Below are 22,636 nucleotides of genomic sequence, written 5' to 3' on the forward strand. Positions count from 1 at the left end.
TTCTTTACCATGTGCAAGGTCCTATTCATCCTCAGCAGTAGTGGGGAAGACAGAAAGGACTTTTTTTGTGTGTGCTGGGTAGTATGGTGTCTACTCTTATAATTTCAGTGCTTAGAACATTAGGGCAAGAGGATTGTGACTCCTTGGGCTAACTGTAGTGCAGTTTGCCCTTAAAAAACAAACCAAAGGTATGTAGAGATGCTTGTTAGAGAATTGCGGCACAGACTTCCAGGTGTTCTTTCTATGAGAATGAGTGATGGAGGCAAGTACAGTATGTCTCTAGCCAGGGACTCACATGCAAGTATCACAGCCCTAAGTTCTGGTAGGATGCTGGCTATGTAGGTACATGTCTGCCATATAGTCTTTTTAAAAAATAGAATTCACAGATAAAACCAGTTTTACATAGAATAGATGACTCATGGCTTTAAAATGCCCTGATTGGATGACTAAAAACTCAGCTTTTAAAAAAAAAAGATCAATAACATAATGAATGTTAAAATTAGTCACTGTGCATTTTAATGATGAGATTATTTAGGAAAACATTTTAGATTTTTTTAAAGTGTAATTCCTTTTTTTCTGTCAGCTTTTAAAAATAGGTCTTTCTGATTTCCTTTATCCATTTTCTCAGGATAATAGAGTTGTATTACCATACTAAATGTCTTTTTATAATAAATGGGATATCATTTATATCTTTTTACATCTAGACATCTTAGCAAGGTAGCTGAATTAAGAGTCAAGTGCATTTCTCAGTTGGGCATGGTGGAACACACCTTTAATACCAGCACTTGGGAGACAGAGGCAGGTAGATCTCTGAGTTTGAGGCTACCCTGGTCTACAGAGCAAGTTCTAGAACAGCCAAGACTATACAGAGAAACCCTGTCTCAAAAACAAAAAAAGAAAAAAGGAAAAGAAAAAAAAGTAATCAAAGTGCATTTCTGTAAGCTATTAACAAAATTACATCAATCAGGTAGAAGAAATTATTTAAAAATATCTAAAGGTAACTTGCAAAAAATAATGAGATTTATTGAACTCTTGTTATTACAGAGGCCTAAATAAATGGAGAGTTGAAACTTTTGTGGATTCAGTCATAAAGATAACAGTTCTCTGGTTACTAATACTTTGTTTTAATTTGAATTACAGTAGCTTTTGGAATAGAGTTTTAAAAGTCAATCTGAAAATTTTAAGGAAAACCAATGAGAAACAGTAGCCAAGGCACTCCTGAAAAAAACAGGGAAAGGGTGGCCATGGATGCATGCCTTTAATCTTTTTTCTTAGGAGACAGAGGCAGGTGGATGTCTATGAGTTTGAGGCCAGCCTGGTCTACATAGGGGGTTCCAGGATAGCTAGGACTACATAGACCGGTCTCAAAAACAAACAAAGCACACACACACACACACACACACACACACACACACACACATACACACACACACAAACATGGGCAGTGGTGGTACATGCCGCATTCGGGAGGCAGAAGCAGGCAGATCTCTGAGTTTGAGGCCAGCCTGGTCTACGAAGCAAGTTCCAGGACATCTAAGGCTGTGACACAGAGAAACCCTGTCTTGAAAAGCCAAATCACAATCAAAGAAATAGTAAAAGGTGACCATCAAGATGACTTAGTGGGTTAAGACACTTGCTTCTAAGCCTGACAACCTGAGTTTAACTCCCATCTCTTTCCTGGGGTGTCCTCAAAAACTATCATTTTATTTTCTGAACTTAGAACCCTTCCACATGGTAGAAAGAAAGAACTGACTCCAGTAAGTTATCCACTGACTTCCATAAATCCTCCCACATACAGACACAAAATAAAAATGTAATATATTTAATAGGTCAAGGTGTGAAGACTTGTTTTACCGTATACCAAGAATAAGCTAGTTAATATAACTTAGATAGCAGTTTTAGATATGAAGAGACAGGTCAACAGAGCAGATCATAGAGACTCATGGACTTGACTTACAACACAGTGAGTATTGCATGCCTTTAGAAAAAGATGACCTATTTAAGTAGATGTAAGACAGTTTATCTTTTTGAGAGACAATGGCATTTGCCCCTACTTAAACAGGAAAGGCAAAATCTTTTAAGTCTGACATAAAAACATTATTAGCAATGATATACAGATAGAAATATTTCTTAAGACTTGGGAAATTTGAACCATAAAAGATATTCTTCGTAAAGATAAGCTGTGAACTAGAAACACGTAGAAACTAGTACACGTAAGGTTTATAACTGACACAACACTATATGAAGAATTTCAAAGAAAGAAAAAGACAAAAACAAACTACCTAATAGAGTATTGGAGCAGATTTCAGTAAGTACGTGAGAAAAGTAATGGAATGACTACAGTAATGGCAGAGACAGTAGAATACCAAATACAAAGTTGGGCGTGGTGTTACATAGCTGAGGTCATGGAAGCTGGGAAATGAGGCAGGAGGCTCTGGAGTTGGAGGCTAGCCTGGATTAAATGGTGACAGCCTATCTCAACAAAGGAACCAGGTGTGTAGCAACAAAAGATAGTGACTTCTCACCAAGATTGTCAAAAATGAAAACTCCTGTCAAGAGTGTGCTAATGGTAAATACATCAAATTGATGGTTTCTAATCATAATGGAAAGTATGTGTCTCTTCTGACTTGGCATCCAGACTATATATATATTGGAGATCTGGAATTTTCGGGAGTGAAGAAGAATTTTCACATTTTTAAATGGTTGAAAAAAGTAAAAATGATTTGTAATAGAAATTCAGTTTCAGTGTCCATTAAGTAAATGGTTGGAGTACTGCTATATTTTTTTTTCTGACTGCGTTCTTCCTACAACACAATTTGCTAATCCCTGCCCTACATAAATTCTCTCGTACCTGTGTTGAGATATGGTTACCACATAGTGCCCAAAATAACAGAACCCTTTGTTAAATTATGCCGGGTCTGTCCTGAATGACTAAAAGACACTTAACTATAACTGGGACAGTAGTTTCTGGCAGTCTTGGAATTTTACTTTTCTGTGTTTGAAGAATTCTTTATATTTAGCATATATCATTTTATAAATAGAAATACAAATATAAATAGTTTTAAAGTACTGTTAGAAGCCAAATCAGTTTATCACCTTTAGAAACTGAGACACGAGTCACTTATACTCATTTCATGCCCCAAAGGGATACATGAGCTAGTAAGTTCTGTTAAGAGTTTCAGCCAGTATTCCAAGTTATGTTTGTTCTCCCAACCTCTAAACATGGGACAATAACTACAAGAAATACTTCAGTGATCACAACAGTGGTTTTTAAATTCTGAGTGTGTTTCCCTGCGTATACATACAGCTCGTAAGTACATCTTTAGAAATCTAAAGTATTCTCAAATGTGGAACATTGAATGTAGATTTGGAAACATTTCAAATTTTGGATTGTGGAGATTAACAAATTAAGTAGTCTATGCATATAGTGCAAAATCTGAAGAACTCCAAAATCTGAGCAGTTTTTTATCTATCCCAAGCAGTTTTTTTTTTTATCTATCCCAAAGGATGGTCAAAGATACTAAAAAGAAATTGCACACAAGTTGTTGTGTAGACATATTTTCCTTCTCCTAAGATGTGTGAATGCAAAAAGACATTTTTAAAAAAGGTATAAATGAACTGACAGTAGTATATAGTAGAGTAATGGTCATTTCTGGGTGAGTGTGGACTGAAGTTTCTACATAGGATTTGGTGGGGAAAGGAGGACAGGAATTAGCCTGAAAAACTGTGCAGTATAGACAGTAAGGAGAACCGAGTAGTCAGACTGGCATCATTGGCTGCTAAAGATCTTGTGCTAATTAATAGTTTGGATTTTCCTTAGAATTCAATAGAAGAGTTGAACAGAAAGGGGGTTAAGAGCTATGTTTTGATGAGACTGAGATAATAGCTTATTGCTGTTTTAATTTACATATCTAGTTATGGAAAAGTAAGTACATTTTTACACACTGACTATTTACATTTCTCTTTTGTAAAGGCCATTTATATCCTTTGCTAACTTTTCTATTGGATATTACTTTGTAAGAGTTACTTTATTAATAATGGAATTTCTTGTTAATGAAATTAATTTATATCTGTTAATAATTATAATGTTAAATTAATCATATAATGTTTCCTAGGTATCGAATTTAAAATGGTCTTTTCTTTTTCTCTTTATAGGATAAGACTGTGATTTCTCATGAAACCAGATTGGAATAATTTTCATGATATTTGTATATTTATATATGTATATTTTAAAATTTTACATTTGACTTAAAGTGCCATGAGAAAATTTGCATATTGCAAGGTGGTTCTCGCCACCTCCTTGGTTTGGGTACTCTTGGATATGTTCCTGCTACTTTACTTCAGTGAGTGCAACAAGTGTGATGAGAAGAAGGAGAGGGGACTTCCTCCTGGGGATGGTGAGTGGTCTTTCATACAACTGCTTTCTTAGGTGTATTGTTTGTTTCTACTGATATTAATGATACTGTTTCTATTTAAGATCTATAGTTACATAATTTAGATCTGTATAAATTTAATTTTTAAATAAAGTATTTTATTTATACATAGATTTAAAATTTAAGGTAAATAGTAATCCCTAATGTAAGCATGAGTTTTCTGACCCAGCTGGTCCTGCAGCCCTTGAGCCCCAAATAAGCATACAGATGCTATGTTAGTTATAAAACTGTTGGCTGGTGGCTTGGGCGTCTTATTGGCTATCTCTGCCTTAATTATTAACCCATTTCTATTAATCTATGTATTTCCACATGGTCTTGGCTTACTGGAGAACGCTTTGAACGTCCTCTCTTCCTGGGCTCTACATGACTCCTCTCTGCCTATACTTCCCAGAATTCTCCTCATCTTGTAGCCCTGCCTAGCCTTCCTGCCTGGCCACTAGCCACACAGTGTTTTAGCTATCAACCCATAAGAGAAACATATACACAAAAGGATAACCCCCTCACCCTAAGTTCCTATGTTTTAATTATATTTCTAACATTGTGGTTAGTTCTTCTGACAGTTGAGTGTTAAAATGTCATTGAATAGTTCAGTTTATTTTTTTTACTTAATCTTAAATATTATTAATTTTCTACAAATATGTTACCAAATGACATAGGGAATCTCATAATCGAAATTTACTGATTCACAAAATTTACTGGTCTAACACCATTATGCAGAGTAGAACATTAAAACTTTGTTCAGGTATCAAGTCTTCTGCTTGGCTATTTCATTCTCTAGGGCAGTGGTTTTCAACCTCCCTAATGCTGTGCCCTTTAATACAGTTAGTTCTCCATGTTGTGGTGACCCCCCAACCATAAAATTACTTTTGTTGCTACTTCATAACTGTGATTTTGCTACTGTTACGAATCATAATATCTATGTTTACCATTGATCTCAGAGGATCCCTGTGAAAGAGTTCCCTGGATTCCACTCCCAAAATGAAAGGTTTGGGACCTACAGGTTGAAAACCTCTGCTTTAGGGAAGAAGTCTTTAAAAGTACTTGAGAGGGGCAATTCTTTTTGCTTATGTTGTAGATATAGCTGCAGTTCGCACTCTCAAGGATAACCCTTAGAATAGCCTACAGTGAGGTCATTGTAGTATTAGGGAAGCAAAGAAAACATAAAGAACTGGATAGGCAATGCTGATATTTTGTCAGGGAACATGGAAAATTCAGATTTTGGGGCTTTTGTTTTTGTTGTTGTTATTGTTGTGTTTTAATTTTTTGAGAAAGGACTTCTCTGTGTAGTTGTCCTAGACCTCTCTGTAGATCAGAGTGGCCTCAAACTCAGGTCTACCTGTTTCTGCCTCCCAAGTTCTGGAATTAAAGTGTGTGCTAACATACCTGGCTTGGCAGTTTTACTGTTTACAGAAGTGATATGTGGTTGTCCTTCCAGTACAAAATTTTTTGACTATTTAATTTTTAATGAGGAGGAAGACACTTGGTTCCCCAAAATTTGTGATCTAAAAGTTATTTGTGTTAGTGCCTACCTAACCATAATTTTTACAGGTGAATTTTTATAACCCATTCTACTTAGTTGCTAGAACAGGATGTTAGTAATACCTAGGTTAGCCCCATCAGTGTACTTATAAATTCGTGAAATACTGACTTTTATGATTCTTCTGCTTTTATAACATTGCTGAGTGACAAAATCCTGCTGTGCACCCTGCTCCCCTAAATCACTGCTAAGAAACATAGTGTTCTTTTCCCAAGCAGAGGCTTTGCCTTCCCTTCACCTGCTTTAGTGTATTGTCAGTTAGAGGGAATTTGTGTTCTGTCTAGAATACAGAGGCTTAAAGGAAGAAAGAATAGATAATCTGTAGAATATGAAAATTCACTTGGAGAATGTATTTAAAGTTCTGATAGGTGCTGGACAAGAACGGAAAGAGAGGAGCTGGATAAATGGACAGTAAGGTTAAGGGCTGGCTCTAGCAGAGGACCTGGGTTCAGTTCCTTGCACCCATATAGTAGCTCATAACAATTTGTGACTCCAGTTCCAGGGGATTTGATACATAATGTGCACACAAAGCACTTGTACAAAAGTAAATACATCTAAAAAGAATTTCTTCCTTCCAGAAACTTGTCAAAACTGAGCATGGTGCCCGAAATCTTGACACTTTTTTAGGCTGAAAGAAGATCCTGTGCCATGATGAGGATTTTGCCTCATCTATGGGCAATGCCATGCCCTCAAGGGATTTCAGACACAGTGTTACATCATCTAACAAGATTGGGACTTTTGAATGAATAGATGGTTGTGTGGCTAGAAGAGAGACAGGGATAGCAAGGACTAGTTGGAGACTCTCATAAAGTTTGGAAGAAAGAAAAGTTTTAAGTTGACCCTTTGCAAAGCTATTTAGCATTCTAAAAGAATGGGACATATTGCGGTAAATAAGGATCAGGATAAACAAATAGGCCGAATAGATGTTTATTCAGGGAGAAATAACTTACAACCTAGACAAATGAACACCAGGAAATTCAACCCGATCCTCTCCTGTCCGAGTTACGCCAGAAAGAGAGCACCTTTCCTGGCCCCCTCCGACCACCTTCCACAGGTCACTCTGCCCATGGCTCCACCCCCCAATGGGCATGGTCAGTGCCACAGAACTATCTCACTACAATTCCCCTTTTAGTCTAAAGAAAAGATTTAGGCTTAATACAAAACTATATACAAAACAGTGAATAACAAGTGTGCTCTAAGAAAAGGAAAATCGAGAACAAAATGACCTACATATCTAGTCCTAGGGTGAGGGCATAATGGAGTTTACAATAGAGTTGTCCTAAGCTGGAAAACGTAAGTCTAGTACCTAATATATCTAACTAGGAAGAGAGAATAATATTTGTGATAGTTTAATTTTCAACCTCATCCAGACCTGAGAAGGAAATTAACAATACTAGAGTAGACAGGAAATGCGGATGGACAACTTCCAAAAGGTGCAGCAAGGACAGAAACAGCAAGCCACCTGAACATTCACCCTAGGTCTCACAGCCACGTTGGTACACCCAGATTTGGCTAAGACCAAGAGAACTTGACAGACCACAACAACAGCAGGGAGGTAGAATGGCTGTCTTACCCTGAGTTGGCAAGGTCAAGCAGTCTTTTATATTTGTCTCCTGTAAGCACATAGGACTGCATGTCCAAATCAGTGGTCAAGGTGGGGGCAATTCTTTGCCCAACAGGCCATTAGCTGAGGTGAGATTGAACTCCAGCAGGAGCAACAACAGTGTCCAACATATTTTCGGGAAAGTGCACGGTGCTGTCAGGAGCAACAGTGTCTCATGTCAATGGAGTACTAATATTAAAACATTTAAATGCCATGTTCTGCATGTCTATGAAGTGATTGAAGATTAAGCATCTATATCTGACTAATCTCATAGGTACAAGAAATGTGAGTGAAGATAATCTGTAATACTCGGGAACTTAGCTAAAAAGACTGATTAAAACTTCCCTGAGTAAAGCAGGAACAAATACTTAAACAATATAACTATTACATATACATACATGTAAATCCCTAAAATAGAGGTAGAGTATAAGTGTCAAGACAAGAGGTAGAACTATAAAGGGCAGCAAGATAAATATCCAAAATTGTATCAATATACAAAATGTCTTGAATACAAGAAAAGTATACATACATAGAATATGGTAAAAAATAATGTGCATAAAACATTGTAAGTGGAAAGATTTAACACAATATAACAAAATATAAACTTAATTTTACATAGCTTACCACATAAGAATACACAATGTAAGCTGTAAAATACTATCTCATTCTTATTCAAATTCTCAAGAAAATAGGCTAATCTACCTATATCCCATCTAAACCATACCTTTCCCAACCATTCCCTATTCCTGTCTAAAAGATAAACCCGAGTGTAAGCATCACCCAATCCCAAATAACTAAAACCAACCCAAAGACGATGACTATTATCCCACTTCTGACACCAGATATCGCGGTAAATAAGGATCAGGATAAACAAATAGGCCGAATAGATGTTTATTCAGGGAAAAATAACTTACAACCTAGACAGATGAACACCAGGAAATTCAACCCGATCCTCTCCTGTCCGAGTCACGCCAGAAAGAGAGCGCCTTTCCTGGCCCTCTCCGACCTCCTTCCACAGGTCACTCCGCCCATGGCTCCACCCCCAATGGGCGTGGTCAGTGCCACAGAACTATCTCACTATAGGGATAGGGCTGAGTGGTCAGTGTCACTTCTCAGAATGGGAAACTGCACAGCCCCTTAGAGTCAGGGACAGACTGGGGGGAGGGTCCAGGAGAGGCTCTGTTTGTTGAGGACACAGTTTTAACTTGAATATTGTTACACAAAAGAATGAGGTAATTGTTAGGAAATTGGTGTCAGTTAAGCTTATGTTTTCTTAGTTCCAGAGCCAGTGCCGAAGCTTCATGAAGGTCCTGGAGAAATGGGGAAACCAGTCGTCATTCCTAAAGAGGATCAAGAAAAGATGAAAGAGATGTTTAAAATCAATCAGTTTAATTTAATGGCAAGTGAGATGATTGCACTCAACAGATCTTTACCAGATGTGAGGTTAGAGGGGTAAGTACATAGTGTGGTCCTGCTTACATTTGAATGGAAGGAAGGTTTGTCTACATTTCCAAGAAATGTTTTGCCTTAGTGCTTGCTTTTCTGTCAGTTGTTGTTTAACTATACTTGAAGTCTAAGTTAAATGCTGATAAAGTAACATTTCAGGGTGTTACTTCTCTACTGACTCAGGAACTAGGAAAATTATTACTTCTCTTAACAGATTAGTAGGGAATTCTAAACATTTACAAAAATCATATGTCCAACCTTTCACAAAGAAGATTTAGTAGTATGTAACTTGAAACAGTGAAGTGCATAGTCCTACGCATATGACTTACTGAATTTTTATGTGTAAATCATAGCTGCATAGTATCATCCAAACCAAGATATAACCCCTGAAAATTATCGTTATTTTCCTTTCCAGTTACTTCTCCCACTTCCAGAGACAACTATTGTTTTGTCTCTTGTAAACATAGAAGATATACCTTCTCATTAGGGACCTCTGGTGCCCAACACTGTGCCTGTAGATAGCAGTACCAAATTGTATGCTTGAAAGTTCTTTTGAAAGGAGCTGGAAAGGTGTGGCTCAGGAGTTAAGAGCTTGTACTGCTCTTCAGAGGACCCAAATTTGATTCCAAGCACCTACAGTGAGCAGTTCACAACCCCTGATAATTCCAGCATCAGGGGGATCTAACTCCCTCAGCCTCTGAGGGTTCCTACACTCACATGCACATTTCACACAAACACATACACTTACCCACCCCACATTTAGAATAAAAAAATCTTAAAATAACAGTCTTTAAGACTGCAGATGTCATGTGCCTTTGTAAGTAGAATATTATAAGCATATTTTAAAATTTAGATAAGGCCTTTAATGCCTTTAATCCTAGCAATTAGGAGGTAGAGGCAGGTGTATTTCTCAGATCAAGGCCAGCCTGTCTACATAGTTCTGGGGATATATAGAAAGACCCTAGAACAAAATAAAAAAAAATGGGAAAATTTGAATTTGAATCATATTATCAGTTCCTACAAAAATGTAATTGCCAGAGAAAAGCAGAAACTGTAAAGTTGTATAATTATTAAATCCATAAATTATTTAAGGCCTTTATACACAGAAATGCACAAATAATAATAAACTTCCATTCATACACAGCCTTTTCTCTTTGTGCACATCTAAGGAAGAAACAAAGCCAGTCCTTTATTAGAAAAAGAAGGACTATACCAGTGTGCATCATGAAATCAGTGTAACACAGTGTGGAAATTAGGTAAGGCTGTAATAAACAAGGAGTGTTAGCTTATCTCACTGATAGCAAATGAAAAGTTAATTGAGTCTAGCAATTTGTAAATTTTATATGTTTAATTTTATACCTAATTGGAATATTCTAGACATAGGAAGCTAAAGTTCTAAAAATTTACCACAGTAACAGAAAAAGGATTTGTTGATATGGTTATTTCATTAAATACAGAGAAAATATTTGATAAAATTTGTTGCTATGAAGATATTCCTTAAGGAAAGGAACTTCAAAAGGAACTTCCTTAATCTGATCTGTAGGGCATCTAAACAGAGTGATATGAAAACCCCTTAAAGCAAATACCCTGGAAAGTCAGGGACATGCACAGTGATAATTGTCACCACTTTTGTTCAGTGATCTTGGCCAGGCAAGAGAAATACATAAGAGTTACAAGAATTTGGAGAAATTATTCTATTATCTATTCTCTGTCTTAATGAATCCAACGTTTTATACTTAAACCATTTTCATCATAATTTGAAGTCTCATCCTAAAAATATTTTAGACCTTAAAACATTTCTTAGATAAACGACTTAAGTTTTTATGTCTTTCAACCTATTTTAAATGTTACATCTTTTATGTGAGTTTTCTGAATTTGGTAACAAGGAAAACTGTAACTATAACTATCTTGTCTTCAACCCCATCAAGGATCCAAGAAGGATAAAATATTACCTGAATAAACAGGAAGTGCAGAGCAACCAAATTCCAAAACTATAGAAATGACAACTGGTTGCCTGGACAGTTGGTCAAGGTTCCTCTGTAATGTTGGAACATCCATCTTTGGCCTACAGGTCTAGAATATCTGACAGACTCTTCTGTGGAGCAGGGATTTAAAAGGACTGTTCTACCTTGTCCTGGCAAAGTTCAGCAGTCACTTTTTTTGTATGAGCAGCATACTTTCAGCAGTTAAAGCAAGGGCAGTTCCTTACCCAGTGCCACAATAAAAGCAAACACCATATGTAGGTTCTTTGATGCTTCTCATCCTGTTTTGAAGTAGATTGGTGCTGCCAGAAGCAGACATGTCTTACTGTCATGAAAAGCCTTATATTATTAAAACATTTTAAATGCCATATTCTGTAGGTCTCTGAAGTATTTGAGCACCACCTATCTATCTAAAATATCTCTGTTTAACCTTGAAAACATAACATGACCACAAGTTTGGTTATTATAGGTGACTACTAACCTGTATTTCTTAATTATTCTAAACAGTTTGTAAACAGTAGCTATCAAGGACTAGAACTATTTTTAAATGAGTTGCATAGGTATAATACCTTAAACAAGAGTAGAATCATATACACAGTATGTATAACAAAAATAACCTTAATTTTGTATCAAGACACAAAAATCCATACCATTGTAAAATATTTGAGACTAGTAGTTGCTTTTTTTTGTATGTAAGTAGATTCAATAATCTGTCCTTTTATCCTTTCTATATCTCCCCTTTTTCTTTTCAGAATGAGATCCCTGAATCTAACCATATTTGTTCAGTTTTTTCCTGACCATTACCAATAACAAATTGTAACCAACCTCCCAAATGATTATAAACATCCATAACCCACTGAACAACCAAAAACCATCCACCCCATCTCTTGGGAATGTGGACATCATGTCCTCTAGACTGCTTCCTGTTGTCTGGGGGGGGGGGGCAATGGCATCTTTAAGGAACCCCGAGAAATTTGAGATAACCGTGAAGTCCTGGGAAAACTAGCTATAACATTTGTTGTTCAGTCTCCATGTAATGGGAAAGCTCAAGGCTTTTTTGAAGTCCTGGGTAGAATAGTCTGTCTCAATCAGCAGCCTTGAAGTAGCTCTGCATGCAGAACTCTGAGGAAACTGCAAGAGAGGCATCTGAGAGGCTGGGTCACCTGGGCCACCCGTTTTCATTGGTGTCTGGTCCCCTTTCTCTGAAAACACACACACTTTCAAAGGTAACATGCATATCTGCATTAGCACAAGTATGGGATGTGCAGTGTGCACAAATCAGCTAAAGATGGTTTTTTGTTTTGTGTTTGAGCAGGTAAAATAGGTTTTTTAGCTTTATTTCTTTACGTCTGTAACCTGGATTTTCAGGGGATTTCCCCTGATCAACCTTGAATGAATCCTATAGGAAACAAAAGCATGCCCTCATTACCAACATAATACATTTTTTTTTTTTTTACTTCCATTTTTAAGTTAAGGCATTCCTAAAGTATCTAGGCTGGTTTAATTCAGGAGTCCCTTCCATAATCCAGTGTCTCTTAGCAGCTGTCCTTCTTCATTCATTAACATTCAAAAAATTTCAAAATTAACACAACACCATACAGGATCTAGACACTGTATCTTTTTCATCTTTACATGGCTTATCCCTCTTATTTTATTCTCTCTTTAAAGATTTTTATTACCTGTACACTTTTTTCTATGACTGTCTATACCCATTTTCTTCTCTTAAGCCTATGCACATTTTAAAAAAAAAAAAATGTTTAGAGGTTTGTTTGCTTTTTTCTACCTGAATCTATACTGAGCATGTGCATTGTTCTCTGATGGCGTGAGACAAACTTTAGCTGTTATGTCAGCCACTATCAGCTCAGTTTAGTACATGGCACTGGCAGATGGCTCCAGCCTGCAGGGAGCAGCTGTTTGTCTGTAGTCACCAGCCTGAGAGACTGCAGGACTAGTAAGCTGCATCCAGCTCCTTGTCCTGAACTTTTGTTTTTCTTTCTTAGGCCTTACGTTTGGATTTTCGAGCCCTGTGTTGGGCTATTTATAGACAGACTTTTCTTTTTGTGCCACTAGCTCCCAAAAAAGTGACACAAGACATATTATTAAAAAATGAAAGCTTGTTTCTAACTAGTTCTTATGACTTAAATTAACCCATACTTCTTAATCTACATTCTTCCATGTGCTTCTTATCTCATTCCCTCCCATTATGCCTATCCGGGTTATTCCACATCTGGCCAGAGCTCTGTCTGCCCAGAAGTTCCACTTATACCTCCTACCTAGCTATTGGTTGTTTAGCTTTTTATTAAACCAATTACAGTGACACATCTTTACACAGTGTAAAAGAATATTCCACAACAGGTACATTGCTAAAATCAGCATCTACAATCTTCACGGTCCTGCAGTTTCATGCCTAGATATTGTTAGAAATGTATATATGTATGCAATAGGAGGCAAAGACAAAATGTTTATAGCAATATGTCTGTGTTGGTTCCAAAATTTAAAATGTCTGAACTATTTTTAGTAAAGTAGAAGGTCTGGCATGTGGTGCTTTCTTTAATCACAGCACTTGGTAAATAGAGGCAGAAGAATTTCTGTTCATTCACAATAGTAAAATAGGGGCAAAATTTATGTAGAATATTGTTTATGAGAAAGCCCAAACAGACCAAGCCCAAACAGACCAAATAAAACTCTTTGGGAACCACCCTAATTTTTCCTTTAGGGACAAATGAGACAACAGTAGCAACAGGGTAGTTTGTGAGGATGTGTCAGTGTTTTCATATTTAATTAAGTGTTGGCTATTTCTGCTTTACCACTAACTCCAGTTTGGTCTTCTGGACCAACTTGTATATGATACCTTGATAGTGACATAGTCCCAGTCAGCTCTGCCATTTACTAGCTTGTGATTACCAGACTCGCCTATATCCCAGAATCCTTATATAACAAGGAGGTTAAGAAGGGTGATTGTGAGGATTTATCCAGTGCTGTGATATTTCCCAGTACCTGAGATACAGAGGGCCTTTCTGATCGAAGAGTGAGCTCTATGTCCACTGGGGATTCTTGAGAGAACCTGACTTCCAAAGAGGATTTACAGTGAATTACCAAGTCAGAAATACAGACTAGCATTAGTTCATCCTCACACTGGAGCTGAGCAGCATCTGCTTTTCAGAGCAGATCAGATCCCTAAATGGAAAGATAGTGTTCCTAGCCTATGATTTGCTCACCACACTTATAAATCCAAAACCCCTTTATTTCTAGAGTATAGCTCTGGATCATTCTGTGTTTGTCTGAAATTTTACTGTCTTATGAGCTGCCAAGATCATATTTTCTGAAAGACACAGGAAGAAAGGATGGCGTTGGCTCAATGTTAAGAATAGTTAAGTACAAGTAGAATCAATGAATAATTTTTATAATGTGCAATCTTAGGAAAGGCGCCCTTAATAAAATCCCAAGTTAGTCAGAGGCCAAATTTGTCCTATGTAGTTCACTCTTAATGTTTAAGAAGTGATAGTGGTACCATTTATTGAGTGCTAATTGTGTAGCAGTCTGTGTGAACATCAAACTTACGTAGTTGTCAAATCAGACCTGAACTAAATGACCTATCTCAAGTTTACTTTAGGAAGTGACCCAAATGAAGTTGGATTCCTGGTCTCCATGGCTGTGCTGCTGCTTGTAAGGCTAATCTCAGTTGATCCTACCCTGAGTACATACAGAAGAGACTGTAACAGTACCAGGCACTACCTGCTAGATAGCCAGGCTTCTTATGAAGTGGTCATTATTATTGGTAAAACCTAGTAATGGACCAAACTTACTAGGTCATAAACAGTGCATGAAAAGCAGTTGATTTAGAGAGACATGGAGAAGAGGGCTAGAGTATATGTGTTAAATATTTTTACATAGACTTGAAAAATCCTCTTTTCTGCCTTCTTTTATACAATGTTTCAGTGCTTGGATATGGATAATGAGAAGCCAGATTTTGGTCATACATGTTGGATTTGATAGGTGATTATACACTTACTAGCTGTCAGTTTGACTAAGCTTCATCATTTCTCTAATCATAGTTTTCTCATCTGTAAAACTCCTCTAATTTCAGGGTCCTGGTTAAAAGTTAATTAGCAGGATCTTTGCAGACCATGCCCTGAGAGTTAGGCTAGCACTGAACTTTATTTAATAGATAAGAACCAATCCAGTTGTAGAGAGAGGGGAGTGATGATCAAAGGGTTCAAGACCATGCTGGGGAAACCCACAGACACAGCTGAACTGAGCAAGTGGGAGCTCACAGACCCCAGTCTGACAGCTGGGGAACTAAACTGAACCAGGCCTTCTAAATGTGGGTGTCAGTTAGAAGGCTCGGGCAGTCTATGGGGCCTCTGACAGTGGACTTTGGGTGCCCATTCCCTATGCAGGGATACTCTATCCTCCTAGATACATGGGGGAGGGCCTAGATCCTGCTTCAAATGATATGACAGACTCTGATGATCCCATGGAAGGTCTCATCCTCCCTGAGGAGTGGATGGGAGGGGTGGGGGCAGTGAGAGGACAGGAGGGAGAGGGAACTGGGATTGGTATGTAAAATAAGATTGTTTCTAATTTAAATTTTTAAAAAAAGGAAAAAGAAGAAGCCTGGAGAAACTTCATCTCTTGCTTCATAAGGGACGATGCAGGACAAGAGGGACTGCTTCCCTCCTTTTCTCACTGTGCCTCTTTACTGCCACAGCTTTCAGGGAGTTTTGCATAAGCCACCCAGACTTGGCCACAGTGACTAGACAAGAGAAACCTTTTTCTCTTGTCCCCAGACCATGAGTAGATTCACCACTCTTTTCTTTCTCTGCTTCCCATCATGACACATAACAGTGCAGTTTCAGAGTACTGATGTCTATCCATAGTGAGTGGAGAAATAAATTACTATGTATATTCACAGGATAGGTAGAATGCAGCACTAAAAATAAACCACAAAAGCTGCCTCAGCAGTTGAGAGCACTGCTGCTCATCCGAGGACCTGGCTTTGATTCCCAGCGTCCACAGGGCTGCTCACAAGCCATTAGAAACACCAGTTCCGGGGGATCCGATGCACTCTTTTGGCCTCTGTGGGCACTAGGTACACATATGGCACACAAGCAAAACACACACACACACAAAAAGTAAAACTAAAGCCAATTGCTTCTTGAAGTACAGTTTGAGATGAATAATATAGCCTTAGTTTATTCTCTGTTAAAATGAATTAACCCAGTCAGGTGTGGTGCACGCCTTTAAATCCCAGTACTTGGAAGGTAGATGCAGGTGGATCTCTATGAGCTTCAGGGGGGTTTGGTGTGCATATCAGGTTCCAGGCCAGCCAGAGCTACATTGTGAGTTCTAGTCTCAAAAACAAAAATATAATAAATAAATAAGCAAACAATAAAAGAATTAACCCCCAAATCTGATTGGGAGAGTTTATTTTAAGAATATAGATAATATCTTTAAAATGATTCTTATTTAGATCTATTATTTTTATCATTATTACTTATTACACATGCAACATTAGTCAAAACTTAAATGGAAAAACCAACCACTAAGAGTCTCACCATTAGCACAAACTTTTTGCTGTTCTGTCAACTTTTTTAGTACAGATTCATTTACTTTAGTGTCTTAAACTCACTTTTATAAAGGCATTTGCTTTGTCTCTAGGTGTAAAACAAAGGTGTATCCAGATAACCTTCCTACAACAAGCGTGGTGATTGTTTTCCACAATGAGGCATGGAGCACACTTCTTCGAACAGTTCATAGTGTCATTAATCGCTCACCAAGACATATGATAGAAGAGATTGTTCTTGTAGATGATGCCAGTGAAAGAGGTAAATTTTACATTTTAATGCCAGTAATGTCAGACCTTTGTTCACTAACAGTTTGCAAACTACTATTATAATTTTAGCCTAATAATTGTATGTAAACTTCCAATTATCTAAAAAAATTCTTGGCATTTAAACTCAGTCACATAGTGTAAGTTACACTGTTATAAAACTTAAAAGTATTAGTGTTTAATTGCATTTTAATTTTACTGGAAAATGAAGTAATGCTTTAGAATGTATAGTTGATGTAGACTAGGAAGAAACCCACACAGTTTTATTAGAATTTTCTCTTATGAAAAGCTGCATCTCTGATGATGAATGAAGAAATTTAGTTCTGAGTGGCAGGAAGAACTTTTGCAGCAGAATAATCAGACTGGAGTTCTCTGACTTCTTCATCTATAGTTGAGTGCATAGAGTGAGTAATCACAGTTCAGGTGTGGCATGTAATCTGATCCTATACTCACAAGTCTCTGTCATGTCTCTTGTTCAGACACCCTTCTGAGAATATCAGGACTTTCACAGATTTAGAATATTCTAATCTGTCTGATGAACACTCAGGAAAAGGTACACTAGCTAAAGGTAACTTGGACCACCACTGTTTATTCAGAACCCTTCTTAGAGACTTCACACTGCAGAATGCTATACAACAGACAGCCCTTGCTAAAATCAGAAACCCAGCATTTCTCAATTACTTTATTTTTTTCCACAGCCCATCTAGGTCATAGCACTCACTAGCATCATGTACTATACCAGTATTTCTCTGTTCATGTTGGAAAGATTTGGAGAGAGTTACTGGAAATAGGTTCTTATTGTTCTTCATTCCTTTCTGTTTTTTTAAAAATATTTTTAATTATGCATCTGTGTGGACTTGTACACAATGAGCACAGGTGTCCATGTAGGCCAGAAGAAAGCATCAAGTCCTCTGGAGCTGGAGTTACAGGCGGTTCTGAGTCTCCCAATGTGGTTTTAGAAACTGAACTTGTATCCTCTGGAAGAACAGCAAGTGCTCTTAAGCCCTGAACATCTCTCCAGTCCCTCATGCCTTTCTTACTGAACTTTAAGCCCATCATTAACCCATTGTTTTCACCTCTTTGAATGTAAACAGTGTTTTTTCCTGTTCTTTCATTGCATCTGCTGAGGTGACTACAAAAATATTACACCCTTTCCTAGCTGTGCCCATACTATGTATATTTAAAGGTAGTTAATATCTAGTCATATCATTATTGGTAATAGTTTATATTAATAGTTTAGTCTTATTATTTTGCCAGCTTATACAAGTTTAAGCAAAAAATAAGATAGTTCTCAGGTGTCCTTATTTTACTTCCTTAATATATCAAATAAATAATTCGTACACCCAGAAGACGTTTACATGTGTAGTATATGATATAATTAAATGTCAAAGTGAAGGAGAGCTATTATCATTTTTAAAAAAAAAAAACCTTTTAAAATTTATATTACAATCTTGTTTTACATGTCAATTTCTGTTCCATCTCCCTCCCCTCCTTCCCTGGCCTCCATCGACCCCCTATCTCATTCCCTTTCTGCTCCCCAGGGAGTCTGTCACATTATTTGGAACAGGGCCTAGCCCTCCCCTGTGTGTCTAGGTTGAGAGTATCCCTCTATGTCGAGTGGGCTCCCAAAGTCCATTTGTACACTAGGGATGAATACTGATCCACTACCAGTTCCCATAGACTGTCCAGTGCTCCTAACTGACACCTACATTCAAGGGGTCTGGGTCAGTCCTATGCTGGTTTCCCAGCTATCAGTCTGGAGTACATGAGCTCCCCCTTGTTCAGGTCAGCTGTTTCTGTGGGTTTCTACAGCCTGGTCTTGACCCCTTTGCTCATCACTCCTCCCTCTCTGCACCTGGATTCCAGGAGTTCAGCTCAGTGTTTAGCTGTGGGTGTCTGCTTATGTTTCCATCAGCCACTGGATGAAGGCTCTAGGGTGGCATATAAGGTAGTCATCAATCTCATTATCAGGGAAGGGCATTTAAGGTAGCCTCTCCACCATTGCTTACATTCTTAGTTGGGGTTATCTTTGTAAGTCTCTGGCATTTCCCTAGTGCCAGATTTCTCTTTACACGTATAATGGCTCCCTCTATTATGGTACTTCTTTTCTTGCTCTCCTTTATTTTCCCCACCCCCAACTCAATCTTCCTGGTCCCTCAGGTCCTCCTCTCCCTCTTTTCTCCTTCTCTTTCTCTTAATCCCCCCCCCCATGCTCCCAATTTGCTCAGGAAATCTTGTCCCTTTCCTCTTCTCTGGGGGACCATAAGAAGAAGAGCTATTATTAACTAAGTAAAGCACACTTAAAGAGTAACTGTGGACAGGCCAGGTGAGATGGCTCAGGAGGTAAGAACTTGCATTCAGTCCCAGGAACCCACAGAAGAGAGCTGACTCAGAAGTTGTACTCTGACCTCCATGCCTGCTGTGGCATCTGTTCACCTGCACTCACACCCACAATGATAATAAAGAAAATCATAAGATAAGTGTTTCAAACTGTCTAAACACAGATAGCTGCTGACAATAGATATAAACCATAAGTTGATATTTTTAGTTAATAGCCAGTTCTTTTAGAAAATTAAGTTAATTTGAGGACTGGTATGTACGGTATACCCTCCTTAATGATAGTGATAGTTCTTAGAAATACATCATCAGATAGTTTTTGTCATTGTATAAATCACAATATATTTACCACAAATTTAATTGGCTGTGATGTTACTAAGCAATATCATCTTATGGTCTGCTGCTGTATATGCACTTTGTCCTGGGTTGAAATAACATGCTGAGTCATATAACTCTACAGATATTAATCTTTCCAGTGACTTGTACTTGCTTGCTTACTTATTTATTTATTGGGAGTTTGTTCCCCAGACAGTAATTTTATTTTTTTGTCCCCTCCCTTCCTCCAGAGTTTTTCTTATTCTCTGAGTGCACAAGAAGACTGTGTAGAGTGAAGTTTTTGTAGGATGTGTTTATATTAGAAATGTGTATGTACCTACAACTCTGAAGTGACATAAACTCACACATGGCAGTTCTTCCTCCACTTTCCTATTGTGGGACTTCCTTAACACCCCAGTGCGTATAGACCTGTGAGAGAAAACGTGTGTGGACAAATACCTACTTTGTTACTAGGTGGAGTCTCCTGAGTGCTACCCCAGGTTCCCTGATTCAGGGTCTGAGTCTCCTTTTACTGCCTAGAAAGTCTTGAGAATCCTTTTCCCTGTTTCTGGCATCTGGGAACCACCAGTTACTACATTCTGCAGTTACGATTGAATGCAGGTTACCATCCAGATGGAGAGCTGTAGAGTGCAGTTTTATATGGCATTATTTAGATGATAACTGGGAAGCTCAGTAACTGGGGCAAACTCTTTACTTTTACGTAACTCTATAAGTCTGCTTTTTCCTATTCCCGAGATACAACATTTCTCACCTGAATTCTAAAATAGACCAAGCAGTCTTGTCCTTCTGTGTTAGTGTTCACTTTCCCCCCATCTGTTCTCCACAGTACAGTAGAGTAAGCATTTAAGAGGAAACATGCAGGGCTCAGTGGTTAAGAGCACTGGCTACTCCCCAGAGGACCTGGGTTCTATTCCCAACACCCAAATGGCAGCTCACAATCATTTATAATTCTAGCCTCAGAGGACCCAGTACCCTTCTGGATTCCTCGAACACCAGGCACATGTGATAAAGGGACAAACATGTAGGCAAAACACACATATACAAAAAATAAAGGTGAATCTGTTTTGTTTCTCGAGACAGGTTCTTTGTGTAGTCCTGGCTTAAATTCAGAGATCATTCTTTCTCTGCCTCCCCGAGTGCTGGTCTGTACCACCACTGTCCAGAAAAAGTACATTTTTTTTTTTTTTTTTTTTTTTTTTTTTTGTATTTTTAAGACAGGGTTTCTTTGTGTAACAGTCCTGGCTATCCTGAAACTTGTTTTGTAGACCAGGCTGGCCTCAAACTCACAGATTGCACTTCTCCAAGGCTTGTATGACCTGGCAACTCTGGTCATATTTTGAGGGATTTACTCCACCTCATTCCCATACTCCTACTCTTGTCTGCACCTTCCTTTGAGCTGGTCAAAGTGTCACCCTCTTTCCTGCTTGTGCTGGTGCTGCTCCCATGCCTAGAGTGACACTGTTTAGGAAATGTTCTTTACCACCCTTATAGTCTGGCCGCTGCTCAGGTCAGGTGATTCATTTTCAGAAGGGTCCCTGACCTTCCCAGACCTGTACTGTCACAGAGTCTGCCATGCCCCAGAAACACTCCTGGGAATACAGCTCTCCAGAGTCTTGAGGGCAGTGTCTGTGGCTTCTCTATAGGTAGACCCTTCATCAGGGCTGCTGCTCACTATTGCCTGCACTCTCTGTCCCAGAGCCTACTTGGCCTGGGCGTACTGGGTTTTTGTTGTTTCTTATAGTGTTCTAGCTAATATTTCTCAGGTGTTGCTGGGAACAGCATTGTTTTTCCTTCTTAACATGTAGATTTTTTTAAGTCAGCTTTGTACATTGTGCCTCTTGGTTTTGTAATTTTTAGAAAACCGAGATATAAATGTCCTAGTGTGTGTTCTGCTGTGTGTAACACAGCTGTAAGGTAAAGTGAGATATTTGATGGAACTGTATCTGTATGAACAAGTCAGGTGGAAACGAAAACTTTGGGTATACCTGGAGTGAGAAAACACAATCCTTAGTGGCTCAGTAGGACTGTGTTGCTGCATGAAGACCGGAAGGAGCCAGCAAAGGGTCTAAGCGCTGTATAGGAGGTCAACTGTAGACTTAACAATGTAACTAATTTCCTATTGGGTTAGCGCAGAGCCCAAAACACAAGTTAACAAAGCTGCCTTTGGGTGATGGTATTAGTAAGGGGCAAGGCATTCTTATCTACTAAAGTGACAATGAATGACTACATTGTGACTATTTTTTACAATTTATTGTATATAATTATTGGTGTGTGTGTGTGTGTGTAAATGTGAGAAAGGGAGAGAGACAGACAGATAGACATTGCCTGTATGCATATGCCAAGGTATGTATAGATGTCAGAGGACAACTTTTTAAGAGTCTGTTCTCCCCTTCCACTACATGGGTCCCAGGAATCAAACTCAGGTTGTCAGACAAATACCTTTACACAGCTGAGCCACCTTATAAGCCTTATTGTAACTTAATGTTATGTATTTCCAGTTGAATCTTAGAGCAGTCACTAAACAGTAACAGCTGTAGCACCATAATAAATGTTATGAGTGCTTAGAATATTGACAGTGGGAACACAAAATGTGAAGTAAATGCAACCTTACTCAGAAACCTTTGAAGCCAGAAATTATAAACAATTAATTAATTATAAAATACTAGTGTATATACAAATGTACAATATAAATTTTACCAGTACCAGCAAATGACAAAAATCTTTTTAAAATCTCATGCTGTATGGAAGAGTGAGGCTTAGGGATCTATTTATAGGACAGCAGTCAGCAGGATATTTAAGGAGGAGGGGTTTCTAATCATCAGTACCTTCCCAGGACTTGATTCTTATAAAATTAGGTATGAACTGAAAACACAAATTTCATAATGTCAATTGTATAAAAGTCACAAAGATGTAAGAAATGCCAAGAAAATTAGTTACAGTGCTACAGAGTCATGCATTAAAACTTTATTACCAATAAAAAGGGGGAGGCATATTAATCTTATCACTCAGAAGGCAGAGGCAGGCCAACTCTGTGAGTTTGAGGCTAACCTGTCCTATAAGCAAGTTCCAGGATAGTAAGGACTGTGTTATATGGAGAAACTATGTCTTGAAAAACAAAACAAAACAAAC

At 38.1% G+C, this 22,636-nt stretch overlaps 1 protein-coding gene across 2 annotated transcripts in view; it reads left to right on the top strand.

The window, feature by feature from the left end:
- The window catches only part of Galnt1 (polypeptide N-acetylgalactosaminyltransferase 1), a 74,229-nt gene that overhangs the window by 24,802 nt on the left and 26,791 nt on the right, over positions 1–22,636 (top strand). For both annotated transcript variants that reach the window (XM_051202130.1, XM_051202129.1), the window contains exons 3-5: positions 4,156–4,397; positions 8,851–9,025; positions 16,663–16,829. In XM_051202130.1, coding sequence (XP_051058087.1) covers positions 4,259–4,397; positions 8,851–9,025; positions 16,663–16,829 — 481 coding nt within the window. In that variant the 5' untranslated portion in view covers positions 4,156–4,258. The remainder of the gene's footprint in view (positions 1–4,155; positions 4,398–8,850; positions 9,026–16,662; positions 16,830–22,636) is intronic.

This window comes from Phodopus roborovskii, unplaced genomic scaffold (genome assembly GCF_943737965.1).
Source record: "Phodopus roborovskii unplaced genomic scaffold, PHOROB, whole genome shotgun sequence".
In the NCBI taxonomy this organism is placed as follows: Eukaryota; Metazoa; Chordata; class Mammalia; order Rodentia; family Cricetidae; genus Phodopus; species Phodopus roborovskii.